General features: G+C 42.3%; 1 protein-coding gene across 15 annotated transcripts in view; it reads left to right on the forward strand.

The window, feature by feature from the left end:
• Positions 1–18,968, forward strand: part of ADARB1 (adenosine deaminase RNA specific B1) — a 277,040-nt gene that overhangs the window by 221,747 nt on the left and 36,325 nt on the right. For 14 of the 15 annotated variants that reach the window (XM_050916505.1, XM_050916511.1, XM_050916509.1 and 11 more), the window contains 4 exons: positions 4,691–4,859; positions 5,461–5,609; positions 6,356–6,524; positions 18,730–18,911. In XM_050916505.1, the coding sequence (XP_050772462.1) occupies positions 4,691–4,859; positions 5,461–5,609; positions 6,356–6,524; positions 18,730–18,911 (669 nt within the window). The remainder of the gene's footprint in view (positions 1–4,690; positions 4,860–5,460; positions 5,610–6,355; positions 6,525–18,729; positions 18,912–18,968) is intronic. The other variant, XM_050916518.1, reaches the window with a different exon arrangement.

Consider the following 18,968-nt stretch of genomic DNA (forward strand, 5'->3'; position numbering starts at 1 on the left):
TTCTAGTTTCTTTTAATGGGTCAGTGCCTTATATTAAGACTAATTATTAAACCAAACATGACCTTCTTAAATGCTCCCTGGGGAGGCATGGATCAGCACTCATGTCGCCCTCCCTGTCAGTAGCCCATCCGGGCCAGGGAAGCTAATAATCCAACCAGTGAACCAAGTTTGGTTATGAATCCTGGTCATGTGCCTCCTGAGGCATGTTGTCATATGCCTAGAAGAAATGCTACCATCTACCTCCACGGGGCCACGCTCTACAAACTGGAACTTAGCTTTCTGTCACTCTGTCCCAGAGGAAATCTCCCTTTTTTACTAAGAAATCACTCTAAATACCACAGAACATTACTTTCTAAAATAGGCTATAATCAGATTTTCTCCATATGAATGACTTGATATTATACTGTATGAAATCCAGAGCCTTAAAGTACTGGTTACAGCCAAGCAGAGTATGTGTGAGTGCTGAGCCTGTGCCTTTCAAGCCTAATCTGCACAGTCATTCCACCCATTCTGAGCCTTTACTTTACAGAGACTGGCAAACAGTTTGTCAGTTTTGTGAAAACACACATGTGGGGCTAGTATCAGACCAAATACATTCAATATTCCTTTGTGCCCTGATCCTCGAACAAGATTGGTCCAGATGAAGCCATGGACCTGCATGAAACTCCATTGAAGTGGTGATCTATCAGTAGTACAAAGGAAAACAACAAAGCACATAATAGTCTTGCTGACTTAAATGGAACTACTCACATGCTTAAAGTTGAGCACATGTTTGAATGGTTTGCTGGACTGGCATCTAAAATTGTTTACTTTAAATCACTTGGGCTAAGTATGTTATTCGAATTGTAACCTGAAACTAGGTAACACTCTTCTTTTTAAAGAAAACTTTTCCCTGCTCTGCCAGAAGATTCATGAAACTGGGCTGAGTTTTGGAATTTCAACCTAGATTCAATCCCTCATCTCACTTCCATCTCTCTTCTCCTATCAGGCCTTAGTTTGTCCCCTTACCTTAAAGAGCTTTCTGCAGCTGGCCTGTTTTTTCCCCACCTGCACTTTCCAGGATCTTCAAGAGGCACCAAAAGATTATTCCCCAAGATCTACTGCCTCCTGAATTCTGGAAGGGTCTTCTGGAGTGACTGGAAGACTTCCCAAGACACCCCTATTCTCATTGTGTAGTATCTGGGCAAAAATGTTCTCTGCTGCTTACATAGCTAACTGAACCTGTAGTTAGAGACAGTTGAAACTCGCCTGCTTGGTAGTTATTTCAGGACTCAACGGTAGGAGTTATTCCTGCCCTACTGATGAAAGATGAACTCCACAGGAAACTTTAAGGATTAAAAAGTTGTAGGTAAGAGAGTAGCCATCAGGTAAAATGCTCCTGAAAATCACAGACCACAGAAAACATCATAGATAAGGGAGGATTCAGAACAAAGGGCTACCCATCCCCCTCTTGAAAAGAACTCTTAAATGGGTTGAGTTCCAGAGTTCACTTGGGGCATAGATGAGGCTGTGGGAGAACTGCTAAGTTACAAGAAATTTGTCACACTGTCACGTCACATGATTTGGGGACAGGGCCCGCTCTAGCCATTTCGCAGCCTCAAGCACAGTGGCAAGCCACGGGGAGCGCTCTGCCGCTCGCCGGTCCTGCGGGTCCGGTGGACTTCCCACAGGCGTGTCTGTGGAGGGTCCGCTGGTCCCACGGCTCCGGTGGACTTCCCGCAGGCATGTCTGTGGAGGGTCCGTTGGTCCCGCGGCTCCGGTGAACCTCCCACTGGCATGCCTGCGGATGCTCCACCGGAGCCGCAAGACCAGCGGACCCTCCACAGACACGCCTGCGGGAGGTCCACCGGAGCCGCCTGCTGCCCTCCCAGCAACCGGCAGAGTGCCCTCCATGGCATGCCGCCCCAAGCACGCGCTTGGCGCGCTGGGGCCTGGAGCCGGCCCTGTTTGGGGAGGGGAAGTTTCAACTTCAAAATGCTATACAGAACAACAAATCTTGCAGTACAGCATAAAAGACGTTACTTCCTAGAGCTTGTCTCATATATCTTCTCTGTCCAGGTGGTTTAATAGAGTGCCATGAGAAAGGATCCTTTATAGATCAGCTTTCCTTCTTGTTGGTCTGTAATTGCAGAGTTAATATTTTAAACAAACAAATAGGATAAAGACTTATTTTACCTGTTTTGGTTTTGTATTTGTAATTTTAAAAAAAAGTGGGAGGTAAGTAATCTAAACCAGAAGAGCACTCTTTTACAAATTCCTGTAAAACAGGATGAGCACACCATCACCTACTCCAGGAATTTACAGTATCCGTAGCTGTGGAATTGGAGTCTCAAGAGATTAAGGCTTAAAAAACATATTCACGGTAATCAGTCAAACACAATACAGAACATACAGTGCTTGGTTTGCCTGGGTTCTCTTCTTATAATTGCACAGCAACCACCCAGCAACCTCTGTATTAGCTAAAAAACAAAAAGCAATAGTAAAAATATATAAACAAATGCAAAAACAATGGCATCAAGGATATAAATTTTGGACTTGGACATATATTGTCTGTTATTAAACAATCTTAACAAAAATAATTTGATTAGGCTAATTAGTATTACAAAAGATGATTCCAATGCTTATTCTGAAGAAATTATCTTTATTAGGAATTAATTTGTAGGGTAATTCCTGTGCAAATTCTAACATTCCAGCTTTAACAGCATTACACATCTACAATGTCTGTCTCAGAATCAGCAAGAAAATATGCTTTATCTCTTGCAACGTGTGCTGTACATAGCCAATAGGAGTCTGCCCTATGTGATTTTACTTCAGGATACAAAGCCTGTATGGTAGAGCATAGAATCGTTCTGTGTTCCTCATGACGGCAGCAAAATACTAAAATATTTGCAGACAAATCAACACAAATAGCGTGCTGCTCAAAAACTCTGAACTGCTGAGCTGCAGCAGTAGCTGGGGACAGATCCTGGAACCTTCCTGAGTTAAATGGGATTAAGTGTGTGAATAAGGACACCTTTCAGCCTCAAGGTTTCAGGATCAAATCTTTGGCTCCTGCTGGTAGGTTTCTGCATACTCCCAAGAAGAGAATAAGGGAAGGAGAGAACCTAGGCAGAACGAGAGGGAGATGGATTCATTTTGTGCTAGTGCAGAGAAGCTGAGAGATGGTGTCACTGATAAAACTGAGTGTGATTTCAGGCATCTAATCTAAAACGTATGTCTGAAATTATTTGTAAAATACACAGTAATAACTATCATAATGAATAACCCCTTTTCTCCAACTGCTCCTGCACCCCCTTCTCTCCTAACCCCTGCACTCCCATCCTGTGCCCCTTCTCCCCCAAACCCTTCTGCACCCCTTCTCCCTTAACCCCTCCTGCATGCCCTTCTTTCCTAACCCCTGCACTCCCCTCCTGTGCCCCTTCTCCCCCAAACTCATCTGCACCCCTTCTCCCTTAACCCCTCCTGCACCCCCTTCTCTCCTAACCCCTACACTCCCCTCCTGTGCCCCTTCTCCCCCAAACTCATCTGCACCCCTTCTCCCTTAACCCCTCCTGCATGCCCTTCTCTCCTAACCCCTGCACTCCCCTCCTGTGCCCCTTCTCCCCCAAACTCATCTGCACCCCTTCTCCCTTAACCCCTCCTGCACCCCCTTCTCTCCTAACCCCTGCACTCCCCTCCTGTGCCCCTTCTCCCCCAAACTCATCTGCACCCCTTCTCCCTTAACCCCTCCTTCACCCCCTTCTTTCCTAACCCCTACACTCCCCTCCTGTGTCCCTTCTCCCCCAAGCCCTTCTGCACCCCTTCTCCCTTAACCCCTCCTGCACACCCTTATCTCCTAACCCCTGCACTCCCCTCCTGTGCCCCTTCTCCCCTAGTCCCCTGCATTCCCTCCAAAGCTAGGTGCTCCTTGTGTCCAGATCACTTCTGCCACATGGGCGGCAAAAGGGAGGGCAGGAGAGCAGCTCCTGATGCTACACAGCCCAGGTGGGGAAAGTGACCTGGACGCACAGAGAGCCTGGTATTGTTGTTCATTCCCCCCCACCCCCAGTCCAGAAGAACATTTGTGGGGGGGGGGCAGCGACACCAGGAGCTCCAAGTGTCACCACTCACCCCCCTGAACACATGCCTCCATGGGGAGGAAGCAGGAAGAAATCTGGGCATGCTCCCCCAACACATGCATTGCCTCTGTGAGTTTGGGAGGGAGGCAGCGCCCCCTGAAACTCCACCCATGCGCAGCTCTCCTTGCTGTCACTCACTGCTCCAGGTGCTGCCCTTCCCACCAGCAGCACACGCCTCTGCACTGCGCACGGCACCCCCTGACCACCGCACCTGGGCGGTCACACTCTCCTAAGGCCAGCCCTGCTGTCCTTTACCACCTTAGTCGAAACCATGAAGCAATGTAAGGGCACATGCATGGACCCACGGACATTACTACTTTGAAAAGCTTTGGCTCTGGGCATATGGTGCATGCACCTTACCCTCAGTGGAATACAGATAGGGACCACACATCTCGAAGAACCTCCAGTTCAAGGTAAGTAACCTCTGCTTTCAGATTGAAGCTTTTTTTATAAAGAAAATGTTTGAAGAAAAATACTTTATTTTTTGGAATTCAAACACGTTCTTTTAAGAAAGGCAGTTATTAAATTTGTGCGCAGTTAATTACATTTTCTTTCTGAAATTTGTTTCCCAGGTACAGATGTGAAGGATGCCCAGGTTATAAGTGTTTCCACAGGGACAAAATGCATAAATGGAGAATACATGAGTGACCGTGGTCTTGCATTAAACGATTGCCATGCAGAAATTATATCTCGCAGGTGCCTGCTTAAATTTCTTTACACACAACTTGAGCTGTTTGTAAGGTAAGCTTAAGGAGGCTGAGATTGTGCTATGAACATCATGTGTCTATCTGATGATTACTTGAATCATAACACAAAGCTAAGGAGTCCCATTGAAAAAAAATCATAAAAAATAGCTGAAGCTACTGAAATTTTAAATTGAAAACTCTGGTCCCTGTCATAAAGTGTGAGTTTAACAAACAAATACTCATTTAATGAGGAATATCTATAACTATATTGAACTCTTATATTTTTATTATGGTTCAGAAATAGTGAGTTATGAGTTAATCATGTAGTTCTTTAAAGTGTAAACACATTTTAGTTATTCAACTGTTCTTTGAATTAGTGGAAATAAAATTAAAATGCCATCAAATGGCCTAGCAAATGTGTAGTTTTGTTTCATTGACTAATGATGCTTTATAAGTTCACTGGGCAATGTAAGATACTCTTTATTTCTTGTTTCTAACTTCTTGTCTTTCTGTGTGGTTTGTAATAACTCTTAGGTACCACATTTGATGCCTTATTTTAATCATTTTAATGTATAGTAAGTTAGACTGGGCTTAATCTCCTGCATTTGTTTCTCTTCAGGTTTTGACTACAGTTCTCTTCTTTATTTATATTCCAGTAATAAAGAAGATCAACAAAAATCCATCTTTATCAAGTCTGAACGAGGCGGATTTAAACTGAAAGAAAATGTGCAATTTCATCTCTATATCAGCACCTCTCCATGTGGAGATGCTAGGATTTTCTCACCACATGAAGCAGCACAAGAGGGTATGATTCTAGCTATAAAGGAATTGCTTAGAGTTTAACTGATTACAGACAAATGGCAACATTAGAAGTAAGCAGTCATTTTAATTCTGGTCTTTTGTATATGGATCTTTTTTATTATTTTTTTTTCGAAGAAAGATCTCTTCTTGGAAATCTGGACCATTTACTTTAAACTAAATGTAAACAGACAAACTGGTCATTTAGGCTAGAGCCAGGAAGATCCTGGATTCTGTTAAGGATAAGCGAATAACTCAGTGTGTCTTTATGGAACTCATTGGACTTCCTCATTATTGCTGCCTTTTAATAATATTTGTTGCTTTTCTCTGAATTTCCTGATTTGTTAATGAGACAAAGTCAATGAGGTAATATCTTTTATTGGACCAACATCTATCAGTGAGAGAATTGGTCCAATAATAGATCCACCTTGTCTTTCTAATATCCTGGGACCAACATAGCTAAGCTACACTGATTTGTTAATTTCATTCTAGCACTGAAATGCCCAGAACTGAACTATAGAACGAAATACCATATCTGAGATGTTCTTTCCTGAAAAGCTTGGTTTAATAGCAAATGTATTTTGCAGAATATTGTATACAAGAAAGATATTTGATGCTGTAGCTAAATTTAAATGAGTAATTGAAATTGGTTCCAAACTTTGTGACCTTTTCCAAGATGGTTACCAGCATAAAAATACATTGCCTTCTGTACAGTTGTTTCTCAATTGACTTAAAACAATTTTTGTTACTTAGATCAGGGAGACAGACATCCAAACCGTAAAGCAAGGGGACAGCTACGGACAAAAATAGAATCTGGAGAAGGGACAATTCCAGTCCGATCTACTACTACCATCCAGACGTGGGACGGAGTGTTACAGGGAGAGAGACTGCTTACTATGTCTTGCAGTGACAAGATAGCTAGGTAAGATATTAAGTGTTTGGCTTCTCTTCCCTACTATTCTGGTTTTATTCCGAAAATGGGGACCCTGGTTACAGCTTGCATCCTAAAACATAGGTCGCTGGAGGGATCTGAACATCTGGATGGATGGAAATTCGACATTGTTTTCAGATGTCATGTTGACAGTGTCTTGTCTGAATCACTCATTAGTTGACCCAGGAGGTGACTGTAGAGGCTGTAGATCAAGCTTGTCTAGCCCCCCAGCATGAGATTAGATGCTCTGATTCTGCTCCCATTGAAGTCAGTGACAACATTCCCATTGGCTTCAGTGGTGAGGCTCAGGCCCAAGAAGAACAGAAATCATTTATTCCATCCAAAGCTTATCCCACAAGCATATTTTCTCTCTTCAAGGTGGTAGAGTGCCATATACTCTAATTTACCTAATTTGCTACTTTGTTATATCTACCTCATTTTGTATTGTTAATATCTTGATGATGATGATGATGATGATGAAAACATGCAGTTTCATCAGACATATGGTATTGACAAAATATAAAATTCATTAGTATGTTGTGTAAGTCATACTTGTATACAACTTTTATCAAAATATAGACTATTCCAATGTGTTGTAGATATATCTACATACTGCATATGGAAGTGTAAATGTACACTATCATTTTAAATGGCAAAACATCGTTAGTTAAGAACCTATTACTTGGTTGATACAGTTAAAAGTGACCTTTTTGAAAAAAATTGAATGACTGGAAAACCTTTCAATAAAAGTAGTGTTTTCATTTGTGAAAATGTGACACTGATCTTTTTTTTTTTTTTAGTTATTGTGCTCTTTCGTTAGTTAAAGATTTTGGTAAAATTTAACCAGACAAGCTCAACCAATCCATGCTCTCAAAATTAAACAGCTGTATCCTCTGAAAAGTGTAGCAACCTCAGGGAAATTTCAGGAAAATGCAAGCTGGCTTTCAAATCAGCGCTACATTTTCACAGTACCCCATAGGGTCCCACAAATCACATAAAAGAAATGGCAGCCTTTCTTAGTCGAGGATATTGTTCATGTCCTTTTATTTTTTTAATAAAAAGTAGTTTATGCATTTTATCAAACCAGGATTAAATGATTAAAATATAGTTAAATACATTTGTAAAATACAAAGTGGGTTGAACCTGTTCACTGTGCTGTGTAAGCGCTATATGAGAATTAAAACCACAGAGAGAGGTCTACTTGCGTGATTCTCCATTCTCCTTGTGGGAGAACCGTCAGGGTTCCTATAGTGCGTGAGAAAAGTATGATCTTATATGTTAAATTTCTATGAATAAGTCCGGACCTGAAATTGATTCCATAAGAATGACATGTGCATTCCTTATTTATTCTTTATAATGACTGGCCAAGCAGATTTCCTAGCTTACAATTCAAGGTGGCATACCTAACCGCCAACTCCATAAACTCCATCTGAGGCATGAAAACTGTGTTTGTATTCATCACCAGTTAAAAACCAAAACAGATTACTCAGCCAGAATTCATTTGACTATTTTGTTGAGTCTGGGTGACGCAGAACAGAACCCAGGTCACTCTCTCATAGCTAGTTGTAATTCAGGGGGGTAACCAGAGTAAAAATTTGAGTGTGTCACTAAAGAAAGCACATGCAACCCTGAGACACATAGAGGAGATGCTGTATGAGGAGTAAGGAGGCCCAGTGTTTACATTTATAGTCATGTTCTGCCAATTTCACTGTAATGGGTTCATTACTATGTAATTTCCAGTATTCAGTACCATACCATTACTAACAAATTTCAGATACCATTGGGTTTTTATTGGGATTTAACAGAAGATATGACACTATTTGCATTATTGAAATAATTTGATGCATAAAAACTGTTCAGTAATGATACAAAAGTAACATTATGTTCAAACTTGATGTATTTTGGTAAAGATAAAGATTACTTGCATAGTAAATCCTCTAGTCTGACAAAGACTATTGAGTTAACTCTGCCCATAAAAGGTAATACAGGCAACTCATTGATAAAACTTTCTGACTCCTGAACAGCTCCCTCTGTATATTCTAAACTAAGCTACAACATTACAGCCCTGTCCTCTGCCTCTGGTCCTTCAGTAGCAGCTTGCTACTGAGCTGGCTCAGCTATGAGCCTGTTAAGAATGCTGCAGGCCTCTAGGAAGTGCTGCTATCCATTCATGCTTTTATCCTCTCCGTTCTTGTCTTCTCTGTGGCCTTCACAATGAAGAAGTCTGGAGCGATCTGTGCTGCAAACTCAGTGCAGACCTTTGACCATATTCTGTGATGGTGGGGAGCTAGGCCCGCCACTCATCAAAATTAGCTCACCTCACTTACACCTGCCCGAGTCTCTCGAGCTACAGATATTCCATTCCCAACCTCGGTAACTCTTTGCTCCATAGGGATATCCTCCCAAGGAGAGCTGAACATCCAAAGACTCTTTTGTATTTGAATGCTACTCACAAGATCATATTGTTCTATATCAATTCTCTGTCATCCAGCATCCATAGATTAAGAGGCAAACAGCATGATGATGCCCACTACTGTGAAGCAAAGAGTTGTGAAGCCCTGCCCCGATCACTTAGCCTCAGCCAGAAAATCCTCTTACTGATGTTGTTTGCCTTTTGTCCTGAGTCTCCTATTCTTTCCTTCCTGCTGCCTCTTTCACTCCATTTCCTTGTTTCAGGGTCACTAGAGAAGAAAAGGAGGCAAGAAATCTTGAGAGCTCTGCTTCAGGCTGGAAGGAGAGGGTGAAAGAGCAGAGCTCCGAGCCAGGGCACCCAAACTTAATGCTACCCTGTAGTGACACCATGAGAGGAAAAGATATGAAAAAACTGAGTCTTTAAAAATCAGGTTAATGCAGTCTGGGATCACAGACACTAAAATGAATTGATCATAATCATATGGTTATTGCATGGTGTGCTGTACTGCAGTGTTAAGGTTGTTTGGGTGCCTTCGCTGTGCATTTCCATACAGTAACATGTTTAGATTTCTTTTAAGTATAACCTTAACATTGAATTTCCTGGGTTTGTGAGACTTCTTTTGAGATAACTAAAACATTCCAGTAGTGTTTTTTACCCTTACAATACTGCTATATACACTGCACCGTAACTGCATGTTCATGTAGGTTTTTTGCTTGCAAATATCAACATGTAGGTTCTAATAGGACTTTACAGATACTAATGAGACAGGCCTCGTGATCTCACTGAGACAGGGAAGTATTTGTGTCCTGTTCTGATGATGGTGAGTGTAGCAGGGTGGACTCCTGCTCCGGGAGAGAAAGGATTAAAACAGCCCTGGCAAGGGGCCTTAGCTGGAGCCAGAAGCCTGGGCTGATGGCGGGAGTGGCTGCAGCTGATGGCCATGCCCCAAACTGAGCCACAGGGCTGTATAAGAAGGCCAGGGGAGCCAGAAGCAAAAAGGAGTCTCTCTCTGACTGGAGCGAGAGACAGGCCTGGCTGCTCAGGGACTCACCCAGGGGACCTAAAGGAAGGCGAGGCTGGGGGAAAAGCCTTAGGAGCTGGGAAGCCCTAGGCTAGTGACTCCCCAGGCTGCAGGGCCTGATTCTAGGCCTTCAAGGTACTGGGCTTGCAGAGGGGCAGCCGGAGGGTGGGTAAAGGCAGCCAGGCCAAAACCCCTTTGCCTGTGATGAGTGGCTGATACTGCAGTCTGCCCCAGGGCATGGGGCTAGACAATGTTTGGGCAGTAGCCAATACTGAGGCAAAGTGGGGATAGTGGGGTGGGGGTTCCCCTGGGAGAGCAGAGGACCTAGTTAAAGGGGCACCGAGGTCCAGGGAGGGGCCCGAGGCCAGCAGAGGACAGGTGGATCATTGGCCTGCAGAGGGTGCTCCGTAGCTGGAATCGAGCTAATTCCCCAAAGCAACCAGCAGGAGGCGCCGCGGGAGCGAGTCCACACATTTACAGTGAGGCTTAAGCACTGAGAGGTGGGATAAGTTCAGGACCTATTTCCCTTGTAGCTTCCCTGTTGCCCGTGTGGCAGCCCCTCTCTTCTCTAGAGGAACCCTTGTTCTGGGTTTGTCTCTCTGGACTGGTGGGCTTCTCCATCCAGCCTTTCTTTCTGCCTTCTCTTCATCCCTCACTTCTGTATTCCCCACCAATGTGAGACTCGGGCTGGGGTGACACGTGAACAGATGGCCAGCTCAGGGTCACTGGGCCATGGAGCAATGCAGGTTGAGTATCAGTCTTCTCAAGCTAGACCTTTCATCTTGCTCTTCTGCCTTCGGAGCCCCTGGGACTTTAATTATTATTTCCTGTTCCACTGTGACAGTCTGACTGTGATGACTTCTGTCACCTGCCAGGGTAATTATCAGGGTACCCCTCTTTTCACAGGTTATATTTCTGGGAATTTCTCTCCTTGATTCCCCTATATCTGGATGGCTGCAAGAACGTCTTTGCATACTCTCTGCTCTCAGGAGACCTCCAGCAGCCACAGGGTCTTGCAGTCTCACAGTAAGGAATGCCTGCCTTTTGACGTTACTGCATGTGGTGTCTGCGATCTGGACTTTAATCCACTGCCATAGGATAGACGAAAATAGAGACATATGGCAAGAGGATATTACTTCCTATTAATTCTGTTTGTCATCTCCTTTCCGTTTGTCGTAGGTTGGTGCCATTGCTTATTTGTGAATTATTTGTCTCACTACCTCGCATACTGTTCTTAGTCTGCGGGTCTCTTTAACAAGAGTGATGGGGACTGGCTGAGGCCTATATAATCAGGAGTGGGGGCGCACAACACTATCTCCTTGCTTCCCAATTGGTGGCACCATAAGGCTTAGAGGAGTCTATCACAAACAGAATTACTAGTAAATCATTTTTAGGCTCTTTCCCTTATCATAGACTCATAGAAGATTAGGGTTGGAAGAGACCTCAGAAGATCATCCAGTCCAACCCCCTCTCAAGGCAGGACCAACCCCAGTTTCTCATCCACTGTAATCCCTAGGTCCTTCTCTGCAGAACTGCCACTTAGCCAGTCAGTCCCCAGCCTGTAGCGGTGCGTGGGATTCTTCTGTCCTAAGTGCAGGACTCCACACTTGTCCTTGTTGAACCTCATCAGATTTCTTTTGGCCCAATCCTCTAATTTGTCTTGGTCACTCTGGACCCCATCCATACCCTCTAGCATATCTACCTCTCTCCCCAGCTTAGTGTCATCCACAAACTTGCTGAGGGTGCAATCCATCTCACCATCCAGATCATTAATGAAGATGTTGAACGTAACTGGCCGCAGGACTGACCCCTGGGGCACTCCACTCGATACCGGCTGCCAACTAGACATTGAGCCATTGATCACTACCCATTGAGCCCAACGATCTAGCCAGCTTTCTGTCCACCTTATAGTCCATTCATCCAGTCTGTATTTCTTTAACTTGCTGGTAAGAATACTGTGGGAGACCGTATCAAAAGCTTTGTTAAAGTCAAGGTATATCACATCCACGGCTTTCCCCATATCCACAGAGCCAGTTATCTCATCATAGAAGGCAATCAGGTTGGTCAGGCATGACTTTCCCTTCGTGAATCCATGTTGACTGTTCCTGATCACCTTCTTCTCCTTCACGTTTATTGATCACATTTGTTAATCTCACAAATCATATTAATAAGAATAACTTTGGGCATTGGAAATACCACTTTTTATCAAGTTTTTCATTCTATGGTAAATATAATTTCATTGTTCAGCCGGTGCTGTTTCGGCATTAGACTGAGGTCTATAAACAAAGAATGCCTGAGATAAACTCTGATACTGCACATTCTGAAGTTATGAATGTTAATTGTGTAAAGCAGTTCCTTGTGTACTTCTATTGCCGTACAAAGAACAGGATGTTAGGGAGAGAGTCATGAACATTATACTTTGTCATCTGCTGCAATTACACGCCTTCATTCCTGTTGTTGCTCCAGAGTAGTTCTAACAAGTGTTCTATATAATCAATTTTTAAAAATTGCAGCATAAATTCCCATCCTCTTATTACAGCAAGAAGTACACTGGCAAAGTCTGTGCTAGTGTATTGATGCAGAATTAGGCATATATTTATCTCTCTCGTGTTCAGAGATGAAATTGGTTTAAATAACTACATTCAGAAATGTCAAGCGCTTGAAGCCCACTTGGCCATGGGCATATATTAGTTTGAGGCGGAAATTTGACAGCATAGCAGGGAAACCATGACTCTCCTAATTTGAAAGATTCTGATGTGAACCTGTGGCTTCCCTTCTCTCATATTAAATGTGAAAAGACTGAAAATAGAAAAAATCAAGAAGTACAAAAAAGAACACGTGTAAGGCTGAGGCAGTGTTAGCAGCACAGATAAAAAGTGCACTCTGAATAAAGGGAAAAGGAACATATGTGGTAATTCTGCAAAGTTCACCTAATGTGCCATAGAGAGAAAATTCTTCAAACTGAGTAAATATTAGAATTTTTTTTAAATTAATTTGTAATGTCAGTGATACAACAGCAGTTATGTATGTTTGTGTGTATATGTTAACTGCTTGTCTGATCAAATCCTTGAAACATCTGCACTGACAGCAACAATCAGCTGCTAGGAGTTTAATTATCTATTAACTGGAAACTCTTGTCCTTTGGGCTGAGAAAATGGCTGACACATAGAAGGGTCTTTTCAAAGGAGGTGAGAGGGGCACTCTATAGCAGGAAAGAGCCAGCACTCTCTTCTCCACACCCTGAACATGAGACTGATTTCCAGAGAGCATGGAGGGATCTCAGAAGCAAGACAAATATGAACCCTGTGTCCACACTGCCACTGCTCCAGCTGGAAAACCCAGTCCAGAGAGGAGAAGGGGACGTGAGGCATCTGAACTACGACTCTCATGAGCTTCTGCAGCAACATTTCTAAATCAATGTTTTTCAATTTTACATGAAATTTTTCAGGTGTTTGGGGGGGTGGTTGATGGAACATCATAATTTTCCATAGCAGGAAGACATTTAAAAAAAATTCTTTGAGCCAAAAAACAAACTTTCTATCAGTACAAAAAAAAAAAGAAAGGGGAGATGGAGAGAGAGTGAGAGAAAAAAATGATGGAAAATTTCCAACCTGCCCTAGTTGACAGTACAGCTGATAACAAAGATAAAAGCTGTATTACAGGCTATGCAATTCCTTCTTCATAAAATAAACAGTGATTATGGAACTTTATTAAATCAGATAATAATAAAGAGGTAGGTCATATGACAGACCAGAACTAATTTCTACTCTCAATCTAAAATCTAATCTTGCATCTCCTTGTTCAGTTGAGTAGCCCAGTTGAAATCAGTGGAACTACTTGCATGAGTAGGAATTGCAGGTTCAGCTGTTCTGTAGTTCTAAAAGCTAACTATAAAGCGTGAATCATACAAGCAAATCATCTTAATCTTTGTCTTGTGCTTGCAAACTCCTAATTGTTGGATCTATTCAGTAACCAGATTTCTAAATAAAATGACATCACTTATGTTTATTTTTCTAAGAGAAGCAGCAGCAGCTAATAAACACAGTAGTGAGAACAATGGTAAACTCTTAACCAAAGCGGTGATAGTGAGAGTCACTATAATGCAACTTGCAACCTCTTATCTGTGAAAAAGTATGCCCAGTGGTCTGTGAAGGGATGTTAGATGGGATGGGATCTGAGATACTACAGAGAATTCTTTCCTGGGTGTCTGGCTGGTGAGTCTTGCCCACATGCTCAGGGTTTAACTGATTGTCATATTTGGGGTCTGGAAGGAATTTTCCTCCAGGGCAGATTGGCAGAGGCCCTGGAGGTTTTTCGCCTTCCTCTGCAGCATGGGGCACGGATCACTTGCTGGAGGATTCTCTGCAGCTTGAGGTCTTCAAGCCACAATTTGAGGACTTCAATAACTCAGACATAGGTTAGGAGGTTGTTATTGAAGTGGATGGGTGAGATTGTGGCCTGCATTGTGCAGGAGGTCAGACTAAATGGTCATAATGGTCCCTTCTGACCTTAAAGTCTATGAGTCTATAAAAAGGGCTGGACTGCTACTTTGAATTGTAGCTTTTAATGTCCATTTTCATGTTTAGGCACCTTTTCTAATTGTTTCTAGGACAGGATTTCAAAGCAGTAGAAATTCTGATGCCTGATCAAACAGGTTTTTTAAACATAACCTTGGCTAACCTTGGTGATTATTAAAATGAATGCCTGACAAATGCCTCCTGTCCACTGAGTGCTCTACATCAGTATTTCTCAATGGCCAGTCCCTGAGATCTCCATGACACAGCTTAGGAAGATAGCAAGCCAGTCCTCTGTATCAAAAAGTTTGAGAAACACTGCCCTACTTCATGAAAGACTGCTTAGAAATTAACATCAGTTCTTAATCCCTTCAGGATATGCTTGCATGCCAATATTTGAGGGCAGCACTTCCCCAAATCAGTTTGAATTGCTTCACCTTGCATTGTGTGTAATTCACAAAAGTGCAGAGTTGTAGTTGAAATGTTGCATATTGCCAATTATTTTACCTTTTCATATGACTCCACAGATGTTTAAAAGGGAAATATATGTTTAAAATGTCATTTCTATTTTATAGCTTTAGAAATGCTCATGAAAAGGGGTTGATTGCCAGCCCTATGAATTTAAACGTACAAGCACCAGCAGCGCAGGTTTTGTGCACTGCCCTGCTAATGTGCCCAAGGCTGTTCCACAGAAACCAGATCTTAGGTTGGGAGAAGGTCTTCATGCCCATGGAGGCCTCTGTTCAGCAAACATGCGAACACGTTTAACTTTAAGCACTTGAGTAGTCAGTGATACCTGTGCCTGAAGGTAAGTATGCACTTGAGTATTTTCCTAGACCAGGGCCTCAGTCCTTATTCTCTCTGTTAAGGGTGAGAAAGGATTGAAGGACAGAGGTAGCCATGTGTTTGTGACTTAGCTCTCTGGCCACTAAGAACTGAAGTTAGATCACCAATTTATTCCACATAGGCTTTGTGGACTTTTTCTCATATCTAAGCTGAATGAATTTGAACTGATGACCTAGTGGTGAAATATTTATTTTTCATTACCAATTTCGTGAGCCATCCAGTCTCCCTAAATATAGCACTGTGCCCTTGGGCCAGATCTTGTGTCTTCCATACTGCAATGTGTAAAATTGAAAAGCTAATCAATTATTATAAAATTATTATTATAAACCTATTCTTAAGCCACATGGGAGAGAGGTAGATTTGTGTTTGGCTTGTAAATCAGATGCAAGGCCGCCTACATTTTTAAGACCCGGCTTGACAAAGCCCTTGCTGGGATGATTTAGTTGGGGGTTGGACTAGATGACCTCCTGAGGTCTCTTCCAACCCTGATATTCTGTGATTCTATGCTACATTTGGTTTGGAGGCAGCCACTTTCTCTTAATATTTTATACATTGATTTGAAGAGAGCACTTTTCATAGACCCCATAATACTACAGGGACATGATGCATCCTGTGAGATTACTAAACTTCTCTGTGGCTAAATTTTGCTCTCCCACCTTTGTAACCTCATTGTTTGCAGTGAAGATGAATGGATGTAGATAAGGGGATAGTTTGGGCCTGTTAAGTTCAACATTTGTGGAGGTTGCACAACATCGTACTAGGCCCTAAATGTATATATCTATGAAATAACATATTTCATGGTTTCAACTGCATTCCTACAGCTACGGAGTTTAAAATCCGAGAGACAATCCACATGACATTGCATTGAGGAGAAGATGTTTGTGACCCTTTTAAAAAGTAATACTACAGTATATTTAGAAAATGAGAAAATGTTAATATGTGATGTCATGTTTGTGTTAATGAGAGTGAAAACAAATAGTATTAACTTCAAAAGCAAGTATAATGTGGAAATCAGCTGTAAAAACTTTCCCCACGTAGCCCTGCCATTGTGTCTCGGTTATGAGCTACAGTATTTCCATTCACGTCCCATGTTTTTCTCACACAGAAACAGCCAGGCATGCCTGAATCATAGTATATTGCTCAATCCTTTTAAAGTATTGAAAAATATCCACAAGTGATTCTGATGGGACTAGTATGATCATTTTTAGTCGTGATCTAAATCAAAGTTGAATCTAGTTTTCAAGGAGCAAACACATTTAGTTTTGCTTTAATCAATATACTTTTTAAACCAGCGCAGATGTTAGTTTTCATTGTCTACACTGGGTAGGGTTACCGAATTGTGTAGTTGAAAAACTAGAGATACTTAACAAAGGCAATGAGAAAGGAGGCAGGGGAAGGTTTTGGTTAGTGTCACATGGTGCATTCTGGTCTTCCTGGTAGTGTTTTTGAAATCTAAATGTAATAGGCTGCGCTTGGGGAAACTGTTCTTAATTTGAGTGCACATAGATTACAGGTGCAATTGTGAGACTAAAATTTACATTCTTTGCCCTTTAATTCGTTTCAGTTTTGTATTAAATAGCGCTACATCTATATTTGCAGTAGTCCATATACTTCCTTGTACTTGGTATTAGGAATACTGCAAATATTAAGGCAACACCTTGGCAACTGGAAAATTGGTAAGGAGAACCATTATGAGGTATTTGGTCACCTAAATATCTGCTTGTGCCAGCAAAATTCTAATTCTGGTAAAGTCTGGAAATGTTCTCAGTGGGTCTAATTCTGAAATTGTGACTGACTTCTCACATATAAAGATGATCATTAATGGAGTCTTTTATATATAATGTGTATGTAAAGTGTTATTCTGTTGTAAACCTTGTTTAGCTTTAAAACTAATGAAATAGATTTGAAATAATTTTCTCACAGCTCCTTTATTTTTATTTTCCAATATTTGGCTGGCAAATAGAATGTCAATATAATATAAAATATGACTTAATCTTTCCCTTACACGTTTTGCATTACTGCAAAATGCTACTTGCCTCCCAGTAACCTGGGACAAACATTTTTAATGATGGGTGAGTAAACTGGTATATGGTGTTTTCATTTTCATCCTCATTGTAGTAAGGGTATGTGAATAGATTGTTGCCTTGAGCTTTTTTAGTAATTTTACAAGGCTCTTACACAATCTTGTACGTTTATTATTTCTTTGACGCTTTTTAGCCATGTGTTCAATTGGGTCCTGTAATCTCTGACCTGTGCTGAGAATGTGGTGGAGCTGGGCCATCCCAGCAGGAGCTCAAAGACGTACTGTGCCTCACGTGTGTGCTTCCCTTCGCTGCCCCAACCGTTCCTGTTACTAAGGATGGCTAGCTCTACAAGCCCCGTGCTCAGATGGGCACAAGAACTGCAATTGTAGCTAGTTCCTATGCAAGGGCACCAGAGGAAACCTGATTGAACATTCCCTGCTTCTTCATCCACTCAGAGGCCATTATGATTTAATTTGATACATTAATTTTGCAGAAGTATTCTGCGGGTGAACTGCAAGACAGAAACTGATTCAAATATCCCAGATTGGGGACTGAGGTTTTTTAAAGTCTTTTAGATGCTTGGCAGTCATCTGAATCCTGATGCTTTTGAATATGGATGTTTACTCCTTCACATATTGGTTCCATACCAACCTGACCTACCCTGAGGATGGTCAGACCAATGCAGACAAGGCTTCCACAGTCAAAATCTGTGAAGCTACTGAAAAGGGCAAAGAATGTGTGCATATGAGCTCCTAGATTAGAGAATCCCTGTGCAGAGCCCATAGACACTGCTGCAGCTGTGGAGTTGTAGTTATCCATTCAAAGCAGCAATAGGGGAAAGGCGACTTGTGGGTGAAGGGGACAGAATTGTCTCTTATGGGGAGGAGGAGAATCTTTGGGAAGTGTCCTGTCTCCCCTGCATGCCGACCCTGGGAAAGGGGACTTCCCCACTGATGGATCTGTTCTGAAGACATCAGTGCTCACTTGAAGCTAGAGAGCTCTCATCCTGGCCTGTGTGACCGACGTTCACTCAGCTGGACAGATCTCACCCCTCTCCCTACACTAGGATGTTTGGAGAGGCCCCACTAGCTGTGGCAGTGGGGAACCAGAATCATGGACTCTGCCTATGAAATTTGGCCTTGACTGCCATATGACAGATTTGCAGCACCTGCCGATGTTTGGGATTCCAATATGTGCTCCACAGGCATGATGTAAAGCTATACTGTGGAACTCTGGCTGGGTACACAGCTACAACAAAGTCAAGCTCTGGGCAATAGGGGAGACTGAAAGTCTAGTCCATTGAGATTGCCTCCTTTTATTTCTAGTAAAGGTTACTTGTTCCGTTAAAAAGAAAGTGTTTTTTTTTCCTTCCCCTTAGGTGGAACGTGTTGGGTATTCAAGGATCCTTACTTAGCCTCTTTGTGGAGCCAGTTTACTTCTCTAGCATCATCTTGGGGAGTTTATATCATGGGGACCATCTATCCAGAGCAGTATACCAGCGGATAGCAGAGATAGAAGATCTACCACCTCTGTATACGCTCAACAGACCTTTACTTAGTGGCAAGTATCTAATGGAGAAGGATGTACGGTAACTAAATCTGTTCCAACAGTAACATA

The sequence above is a fragment of the Gopherus flavomarginatus genome, chromosome 10, assembly GCF_025201925.1.
Source record: "Gopherus flavomarginatus isolate rGopFla2 chromosome 10, rGopFla2.mat.asm, whole genome shotgun sequence".
In the NCBI taxonomy this organism is placed as follows: Eukaryota; Metazoa; Chordata; order Testudines; family Testudinidae; genus Gopherus; species Gopherus flavomarginatus.